General features: G+C 49.4%; 1 protein-coding gene across 9 annotated transcripts in view; it reads right to left on the reverse strand.

Moving 5' to 3' along the window:
• Nucleotides 1–8,992, reverse strand: part of ECPAS (Ecm29 proteasome adaptor and scaffold) — a 114,871-nt gene extending 105,879 nt beyond the window's left edge. For 2 of the 9 annotated variants that reach the window (XM_089301608.1, XM_070055536.2), the window contains exon 1: nt 8,697–8,992. In XM_089301608.1, the coding sequence (XP_089157734.1) occupies nt 8,697–8,718 (22 nt within the window). In that variant the 5' untranslated portion in view covers nt 8,719–8,992. Of the gene's footprint in view, nt 1–8,078; nt 8,444–8,696 lie in introns of those variants that run through there. The other 7 variants (XM_089301626.1, XM_070055535.2, XM_089301602.1 and 4 more) reach the window with 6 other exon arrangements.
• Nucleotides 8,993–10,362: the final 1,370 nt, after the last annotated feature.

Genomic DNA, 10,362 nt, shown 5'->3' on the forward strand with positions numbered 1-10,362 from the left:
CTTTTGATTATGTGTTATCGCTTCCCAGTCTTATAACAATCAAGACACATTGTATTATTAATCCCATTTTACAGCTGAGGAAACAGAAGCTGGGTCTCTTATTCATGGACACAGTGACTAAAGAGTGGCAAAGCCAGAATTCAAAACTGGCTCTGACTCCAATTCCAGAGGTGTTAGCCACTGAATCTAAACAAGTCTTCCTGAACAACTCAACATGGGTGCATTAATAATTCCCCACCTATTCAACGAAGTATTTGTTGAACACAAATCTGTTCTCTTTTCTCTACTTCCGTAAATCAAGTCTAGAGCCTATACTTCCTTACTTCTCCACCCACCATCTCCCCAAGGTTAAACTCTTGGAATCATCTCCAACCCTCATCTGCTTGACCAACACTTTCTGCCCATTTTGGGGAATTTAGATTATACTCATAGAACCTCCTTGCCAAACCCTTCCATTGTCCCAATTCAGAACGCTGTGATAATCTCCTAATTAGTCTTATTGCTCTTGGTCTCCAGACCCTTGTAATCAATGTTACACCACTGCCACCTGTTATCCTCATAAAAACAGATCTACTCATGTTACAATCCTGTTTAAAAAGCCTTTGATGGTACTCTGCCATCCACAGAACAAAGTCCAAACTAGTTGTGTTGGCACTCCTACAACACACTGGTCCCAACCCATCCTCCCAGCGTCATCTGCTATTGCTCCCACTCCAAAAATAATAATTTATACACAGCTTACATGTTTACAGAGTTCCTTTTTATACACATTGATCCTAACAACTCTCTCAATGATTCTTGCTATTCCAACTTTATGAAAAAGGAGGTAAGGTCATCTGACCAAGATCTCAAATCATAAAAGCAGCATGGGCCAAGTCTCAAATTCCCAAGGTGAACTCCCTCCCCAGCATTTCACATGGTCAAAGCGCCCCCATCCCCATCACATCATGCTCATTCAGCTTCTTCTGAAAATATCTCCCCACCTCCAGGTCTCAGCTCAAGCTATGACTCCTCTAGCCTAGAATGCCATTCTCATTCCTTGAGGTTTCCAAAGTATTGTTAGGTATTTTTCATATTGTGCTTCATATTAGCCTTTGACATATAAATTTTTTTTTTTTTTTTGGACAGGCAGAGTTAGAAGTGAGAGAGAGACAGAAACAGAGAAAAAGGTCTTCCTTCCATTGGTTCACCCCCAAAATGGCCACTACGGCCAGCGCGCTGCACTGTTCCAAAGCCAGGAGCCAGGTGCTTCTCCTGGTCTCCCATGTGGGTGCAGGGCCCAAGCACTTGGGCCATCCTCCACTGCACTCCCTGGCCACAGCAGAGAGCTGGACTGGAAGAGGAGCAACCAGGACAGAATCCGGCACCCCAACCAGGACTAGAACCCAAGGTGCCAGTGCCGCAGGCGGAGGATTAGCCAAGTGAGCCACAGCGCCGGCCATATATCTGTCTTTAGACTTAACTATAGGCCATATGAGGGCAGGACCATAAATTGTCCATTCAATTTTAAAAGTCTGCCTATTGAACTTAAAGATGTGTGGATAAAACAAGCATATTAGATGGCAAACATCAAGGCAGAGACTGGCAAGATCTAAAAGGAGAGCTCAGCAACTGGATCAAAATATGTGAGCACACTGGCAGTGCCTACGATACCCACATCTACCCTCTGAACACGGTCAATGTCCCAGCGCCAACTATTCTCACTGAGAGGCCTTTATTAAATACAACAGTATACAGAAAGTGTAATACAAAATAAAAATGGATGAAAGTGAAAAACTGGAATGGAAGTAGCTAAAAAATAGAAATATCCTGGCCATTTTCCATATGTGGTTAAGTAACCAAAATTTAAAGGACACAGGCTTGACATAGCCTTTCTACAAAAACCAACTCAGCAGCAGGTACGCCTGTCCTTAAAGGGACCATCGTCTTGGAGCTATGTCAGTATGCCTAGAGAATCACATACAGCTACACACACAGCTTCCCACATCTCATCCTCCAAGAGGCACCAGGACTCCTGCCACCATAAGAGACTTTCTCTCTCTCTCTCTCTCTCTCTGACTCTGATAATTGCTCTGATTATCTGGCCAATTTCTGTAACACAAGTCTCCCCGGGCTATGTCAAGTGGTCAAACTGAATGGCACACACTTTAAGATCACAGGCTGCTGCCCCTTCTAGAGTCGTCTTTATCCCAACAAACACTAGATTCTAAGGAGGCTTTGTTATTATAAAGCCCAGAACACAAAACCACTAAACAGCTGACCAGGTGAAAAGTCTCAAATGCTTCCTTCCCTATCAGAAATCTCTCTACTGGCTGCTGAAATCTAACTACAATGTCAACTTTTCCAGGAACTGGCAGAGGACAGTATTAGAAAACCTGCCACATGCCCTGCATTGAATTTTCGTTTTATTTCCAACAATTAAGCCAACCCAAATATAAAGAAAGACTCTGACCTTAAGACTCTGACAAACTAAACTACCTTTAACAGTCAGAACTAATTTGTTCTCCTTTTTTACATGTTACCCAAAAAGTTAATGATCTGTTCAACAAACGTCAGATACTGCCGAAATTAAGACACCACAGGAGATTCCTTCTAGATACTAGCAAGACATGGGGTTAGGGGAGCGACCCTGATCTTGTCATAAACTGCAACACAATGGTGGAGCAGAATTAACATAAATTTGGGAATCGGAGAATCTGAGTTCAAGATAACTATATAGTAAAGGTCTACAGAGACAACAATAGCAGCAAACTCACACGGTGGTTGTGAGGATTCACAAAGCAATGAGAACACGTGGCACAACCTCATAACAGCTTTACTGGTATGCTAGTATAATCAACTGACTCCCAAGGAAGACAATATGAAGTTAGTGAAAAGAGAACAAATCCTAACAAATACGAGTTGCAGGGCTATCCTGCAACTGTTTCCTAACCTTTTGGCAATGTTTATGCTCAGTAACAAAAAAGAAAAGGGAGGGTAGAGGAAAGAAAGAAAAAAAGCAAGAGGGGAAAAAAAGAAAGAAGGAACCTAACAGTCAATCCTGCTTCCCAGGCGCTCCTGCAAAAATGTGACGGCAGTGATAACTAGAAGCAACTATGGATTTCACTTAAATTGATGACACCTATATTTGCTTGTTTCAAGTACAAATGTAGCAGATGTTGATTTGAAATCTGTAGAAATGCAGTGTTAACAGCCACATCTTTAAATAAGAGACCTGAGAAACACAGATGGCTATTACTTCAGCTTTTGTTTTTAAGATTTACTTATTTATTTGAAAGTGAGAGTGAGAGTGAGATGGATCCTCCATCCTCTGGTTCACTTCCCAAATGGCCACAACGGACCAGGGCTGGGCCAAGCCAAAACTAGACCCTGGAACTCCTGGGTCTCCTACGTGGGTGGCGGGGGTCCAAGCAGTTGGGCCATCCTCTGCTGCTCTCCCAGAAGCATGAGAAGGGAGCTGGAGCTGAAGTGGAGCAGCTGGGACTTGAGCCGGCACCCACACGGGATATGGCATCACAGGCAGGACACTACCACAATGCTGGTCTCTGCTTCAGTTATTACCCACATCATATAATCTTAACATTTGGTCCTTGCACATCTCTTTATTCTTTCCCTTCCTCTGTAGTATTATAAATACTCTGACAGGCTTTAGCATTTCTTTTGTACCAAAAAGCTTACTAACAGTCTCTGAATTAAAGCAGTATCTAGTTGAGACTCTAACCATACATCCACCCTGAGCTTTTCCTCAGCCAGAACACTGACCATGGTATTCAAGGCTAACCTGGCCTCAAGGCTGGTTACGAGTGCACTGGAGTCAGACCCCTGGGCTCCGTTTCCAGCACCACGCTTAGCTGCAGGACCCAGGGGATCTAAGGAGTCTTTCTCATTCCAAAAACAGCAATAGCAATTTAATCTACCTCTCAGCATTATTCTGAAGAGTAAAACATATACAAACATTTAAAGCAAGGCTGGTTCTGAAATATTTAGAGAGAGAAAGTGTGTTGGTGTCACCAATGTACTCTGAAGTACACCCCCAAGGGGTCCAGCACTGTGGCACAGAGTTAAGCTGCTGCCAGTGATACCGACGCTGGCATCCCATAAGGGTACCTGTTTGTGTCCTGGCTGCTCCACTTTCAATCCCGCTCCCTGCTAATATGCCTGTGAAAGCAGCAGAAGATGGTCCAAGTGCTTGGATCCCGGCCACCCACATGGGAGACCCCAATGATGTTCCAGGCTCCTGGCTTCAATCTGGTCCAGCCCTGGCAGCTGCAGCCATCTGGGGAGTGAACTAGCAAATGGAAGCTCTGTCTTTATGTAACTCTGCCTTTCAAATAAATAAATCTTTAGAAATGTACCCCGAAAATATGTAGTACTTAATGCCACTGAACTGTACACCTAAAAACAGTTAAATGGCAGGCATTTGGCCTTGTGGCCACGACACCAACATCCCTTACGGGAGCAGCTGGGTGCAATTCCCAGTTCCAGCTCCTGACTCCAGTTTCCTGCTAATGCAGGTTTTGGGAGGCAGCAGTGAGAGCTCAAGTGGATGGGTTCCTGCCACTCATGTAGGAGATGGATTGTGTTCCTCGCCATTCCAGGCATTTGGGGAGTGAACCAGCAGATAGGAGCTTTCTCTCTCTCAAATCAGTAAAAAAAAAAAAAAAAAAAAAAAAAAAATTTAAATGATGATAAATTATATACTGTGTATATTACCACATTTTTAGAAAATAAACAAATAATTTTAATTTTTTTTTAAATTTAGGGGCTGACACTGTGGCATAGCAGGTAAATCCGCCACCTGTGGTGCCCACATCCCATATGGGTGCCTGTTCAAGACCCAGCTGCTCCACTTCCAATCCAGCTCCCTGCTAATGCACCTGGTGAAACAGAGGATGGCCCAAGTGCTTGGGGCCCTTGCACCTACATGGGAAACCTGGAAGAAACTCCTGGCTTCGGGTCAGCACAGCTCCAGCTGTTGCGGCCATTTGGGGAGTGAACCAGTGGATGGTAGATCTCTCTCTCTCTCTCTCTCTAACTCTGCCTTTCAAATAAGTAAATAAATCTTAAAAAAAAAAAAAAAGATACATGGTACCCCATAAATGTGTATAACTTTTTTAATTTAAAAAATGTTTAAATCAGAATAAAAGATTATGATAGAATAATTCAACTATCAATGGTAAAATCCAAGTGGTGAATATATGAATGCTCATATGTTTCAAAACTTTTCTGTATATTTGAAGATGTTTACAATAAAATATTAGAGGAAGAAAACAGTGTTGGTACCCAGTGGTTTGATTTCTATCTACTGGTCAGAAATAACAGCAAATAGTCAATAATTAGGTGTTTTTTAGAGGTAGAATTTTAAGAGGCATCTTGTAGCATAGCCAGTATAAAAGTAAAAACGGTTTATTTGAAACTTCTGGACCAGTATGTACAAGGGAACTTCAAACAGTTCACAGAAAATGAAATTAAAAGGTAAGTTTATTTTGGTGCAGAAATTTGAAAACCATGCAGAGTTTTTTCATAAAATGCATTTTCCATGAACTTCTGGGAGAGCCCTCATGTGGCTTCAAGCTGCTTATTTTAAGACACCAATTGCCAAGTATTTAATCTCTCTTGAAGAAATACGGAAAACCAGTCAACATACACCTGTGTCTCATTGATGAGTTGACCAAACAAAACAACAGAAGGTAAAGACCAGAATTACTTGTTCCTATCTTTTCACTAGCTGCTAAAGCCAGTAAATCCATTAACCAGAAGCACAACCAACAACTTTAACACTGTAACAGGTATCTGATGCACAGCAGCACACTGCATATACACAATACTTACCCAATTCTTCCTCTAGCTTTCCTCCCCATTTCTACTGGGAATTCAGATTTTAACATGTTTAGTGCTACAACAGGAATGCAGACATACAGTAAGTCATTTTAAAAAAAAAAATCGAACATCCTACACTCATTACCACGCTTACTACTGAGAATACGGAAAACAAGTGTTGTTGAGAACATGGAGAAACTGAACACTCATGCAGTGTTGGTGGGAATGTAAAATGGTGCGGCCACGGGGGAGGTGGGGAAGGACAGCATGGAGTTTTTTTCTCAAAAACTAAAAAGCAGAATTACATATCATCCACTTCTGGGTATACACTCAAAAGACCTGAGAGGCCTCAAGTTGATATTTGAACAACCATGTCCACAGCATCACTGCTCACAACAGCTAAAATGTGAAAGGAACCCAAGCGTCCACAGATGGAATGGATGAGGAACCACAGCATATACACACATACAAAGGAATATTCAGCCTTCAGAAGGAAATTCTGACACAAGTTACGACATGGATGAACCTTGAGGACATTACGCTTAATGAAATAGACCAATCACAAAAAGATAAATACCGTCCGATTCCGCTAACATAAAGCACCTAGAGTAGTCAAAATCAGAGACAGAGTAGGATGCCGGCTGCCAGGCGCTGGCGGGAGGAGGGAATGCAGAGTTGGTGAGGGGGTGCAGTTTCAGCTCCGAAAGACGAGGAGAGTTCTGGAGATGGAGGGTGGTGATGACTTAACAACGCGAAGGCTCTTAATGCCACGGACAAATGGTTAATGTGGCTTCAGACGACTTATTGTAAGACCACTTACAAATGATTAAGATGGTAAATCCTATGTTACGTGCACTTTACAAAAAAAAATAATAATAAATTGAAAAATAAAATCAGGGCACTGCATCTCCAGAGGCCTGCTGATGCTGCCACTTGGAACAGACAATCAATCAACTCTGTGGCTATCAGCCTCCATCTACTTCCAACCACAGGTCCTGGGTCACAGCGAGTGTTTACTTCAGCTCCAAGAAGAGCAAACAGCACTCCTGCTCCACCAGTTCTGGGTCAACATAGCAAGGAACTCAGTATCTTTAAACCTGCCTCCTCTTCTATAAAAACAAGGATAATTCCTACCTAGCTGCCTCACAAGGTTGTTATGAGGGCAAAAGTGAGCTCATGTATATAAAAGCAGCTTTCAACTGCCAAGCACCAAAGAAACGTAAATTATGTTTATAACCGCTTTCAAATGGAAATTAAGAAGGAGCTTAAACAACATAAGCTTCATAAACACAAGCTTGCAACACTTCACCCATGCTTCATTCCACTTAAAACTCACATCATGCCCCCAAATAACACCGTTCTTGTTTTTGCCATCGACTGAAAGTACTTGTTTGGGGGGGGGGGGGGACGATGGACCTCAAATACATACACAGCACTTCAACCCATCGCCCAGAACGCAGTCACAAAGTGTCTGATGCGTGCAGTGAACATTCAAGGCTGCTGACCCCAGCGTGGGTCCTGCGGAGCCCCGGGACTACACTTCCCACAAGCAGCGAGGCGCACCCGGGCGCGGGCGGGGCGGCCTGGGACGCAGGGTGACCACCGCTGTCCCCCGGAACACTGCGGGGTGGAGGGGCGGGCGGGCCCTGGCTCCCCTTCCTGAAGGCGCTGTCACCCCTCGGTATCGCCTGCGGCTAGCACCGCGGCCCTCTCGTCCTCCCAGCTCCGCCCGAGGTCACCGCCTGCCCGTGACCTTTCGGCTGATTCCTAGGGTGTCACAGAAAAGCACCTTCGCCCTCTCCCGAGAGCTCTATTTCTAGAACTCGCCCAACTGTCGGGACCCGGGTCCGTGGCGGGGTCAGACGGGACGGGCGGACTGTGCCCGCCGCCCCGGGGGCTCCGGCCCCTGCTCCAGCCCAAGGCACGGCGGGCAAGGGGGCTGAGCGCCCCCCACCCCTGGACCGGGGCGGATCTCGGGCAGAGGTGGCTCCGCCCGAGGCTCCGGTTTCAATTTCGCAACGTGACGGTGCAAACCTGAGGCCTACACACGCCGGCGGCGGCGGCGGTGGCGGCGTCCCGCGCCCCGCCCGCCAAGGCCCGAGCGCCCCAGCCCCCAGCACGCCACGGCCACCGCCCGCCTACCGGCCAGGCGCCCCGCAAGCGCGCCCCTGCCCTCCGGCCCGGGCCTGGCCGCCGCCCCCAGGCCCTACGCCGCGCCGCTGCCGGCTCGGAGCCTCAGGCTCGGCCACGGCACTTACTCAGCTCGTCCTGGGAGGCGGAGGCGGCGGCCGCAGCCATGTTGAGCCGGGCAGGGAGCGAAGGAGGGGCCGCAAGGGGGAGGGCGCGGGCGGGCGGGCGGCGCGGGGGTCTCGCGGCTCTCGATGCGGCAGGGGCCGCGAGCTTGCCTCGGGGGGTCACTCGGCGCGGGCCGCGCGGCGCCCGCCAGGCCCGCTCGCTGCCGCCACGGCTGCCTGCGTCCTCCGCGCCGCGAGCGTCGCTCTCGCCGCCCCCCGCGAGCTCGCGACTCGGGCGCTCCCGCAGCCCCGCGCCTCTGCGGAGCCGCCGGTGCGGCCGAGTTTCCCGTGCGCCCCGGCGGCTCTGCGGCTCCGCGCCGTGCTCGCCCGGCTCACGCCGGTTTTATATTTAGAAAGAGCTGAGCCATCCTCCCAGCGGCCCCCCCGCCGGGCCCCTCGCGCGCCTGCCCGCCCGCCCTCGCTCGCTCGCTCGCTCGCGGCTCGTCCTGCCCACCTGCCGCCGCCCGCCCCGCGAGCGCTCCCCGCGCGGACCCGGCACGCGGCGGTCTGCGCGGGCGGCCCGGCCTAGCCGCCCTCCGCGCGCCGTGCAGCCTGCCGCGGCCCCCGGCGCGGGCCTCTGACCTGCGTCCGAGCCGGTCTCCATGCTGGGGATGCTGCGCCGAGCGCCGCCGAGCTGGGGGCCGCCAAGTGAGGCGTGAGGCGGGCCGGGCCGCGGAGAGCCTGTGAAGGGGGCCGGGCTCGGCCGCGCGGGGCCGAGGGCGATCCTGCCGAGGCGGGGCCCGACTGCCTTTTTAAAGGTCTGCGGCTGTCACGTTGGCCGGGCCCGACCTGAGGAAACACGCCTGTCCAAAGGAAGAGACGTGGACTCGGAAAAGTAGAGCCGGGTGCGGAGTCGGCGGGAGGAAGCCCCGCCCTGCGCCTCCCGCCGAACTTCGCGGCCCCGGCGCTGACTCAGGCCCCGGCGAGCCCCGACGCCCGGGCGGCCCCGCGGGCAGGTGGAGGGGGCCGTCGCCCCGAGAAACTGGCTCCCAGGTGCAGGGAATTCCCAGGCGCTGCGAAAAGTTACATGAGCTGAGGTTAAGTTCACCTGAAGCGTAGACGCTTCCATGAGCTGTTAAGATCTGTTTACCCCCCCCATACCTGTGTTCCCTTTTTGGGGGGGTAACCCGGGTGACTGCTTTTTGGCATCCGGACTTTAACTGAAGCCTTCGATTTGAACGTGAGGTCGATATACTTGCAAAGTAGCTTCGAAGTAAGAGGTTGCATAATCGCTGTACTTAGTGAAGTGGTGGTACTGTCATAACAAGTTGGGGACGAAATCATATACTTCTCTTTTTCTGCACAGGGGGACGAAATCAAGATCCTAACTGGATTGAAAGGGTCTTTATTCCTAAGAGCAGAAATATACAAAGCTCTAATTAATGTCCCTGAAATTAAATATTTGTCGTTCCAGATAGGCAAGTTCAAGGGACTTACACAACACTAAAGACATAGCTATTGTTACAGAATTCCCTGACTGCGCTAGCGTTCTGGAGCGCTGGCTAAGCCCCCTGTCCCTGGTGAGGTCCCCATCCCATATGGGTGCTGGTGAGTCCCGACTGCTCTGCTTCAGATCCAGCGCCCTACTAAAGGCCTGAGAGAAGCAGGAAAGATGGCCCAAGTGCTTGGCCCCTGCACATACGTGGGAGGTACGGAAAAAGTTCCAGGTGCCTGACTTCGGCCAGGGTTGTCTCCGTTTGGGGAGTGAAGCCAAAAAAAGAAAAAAGTTTGGTGTGTGCAACCTTTTCTATTTCTAGGACGGTCTCTGCATGGATTTTCCCACCAAAGTAATCTTTTATTTATTTATTTATTTAGACAGAGTGGACAGTGAGAGAGAGACAGAGAGAAAGGTCTTCCTTTGCCGTTGGTTCACCCTCCAATGGCTGCTGCGGCCATTGATCCGAAGGCAGGAGCCAGGTACTTCTCCTGGTCTCCCATGGGGTGCAGGGCCCAAGCACTTGGGCCATCCTCCACCGCACTCCCGGGCCATAGCAGAGAGCTGGCCTGGAAGAGGGGCAACCGGGACAGAATCCGGTGCCCCGACCGGGACTAGAACCCGGTGTGCCCGCGCCGCAAGGCAGAGGATTAGCCTAGTGAGCCGTGGCCAGTAATTTTTTTTTTTTAAGATTTATTTATTTGAAAGGCAGAGTTACAGAGAGGCAAAGAGAGGTCTTCCATCCGCTGGTTCACTCCCCAATTGGCTGCAACAGCCGGAGCTGCGCCAATCCGAAGCCAGGAGCCAGGAGCT

The sequence above is a fragment of the Oryctolagus cuniculus genome, chromosome 1 (assembly GCF_051225735.1).
Source record: "Oryctolagus cuniculus isolate XC-2025 breed Fujian yellow rabbit chromosome 1, ASM5122573v1, whole genome shotgun sequence".
Taxonomy (NCBI): Eukaryota; Metazoa; Chordata; class Mammalia; order Lagomorpha; family Leporidae; genus Oryctolagus; species Oryctolagus cuniculus.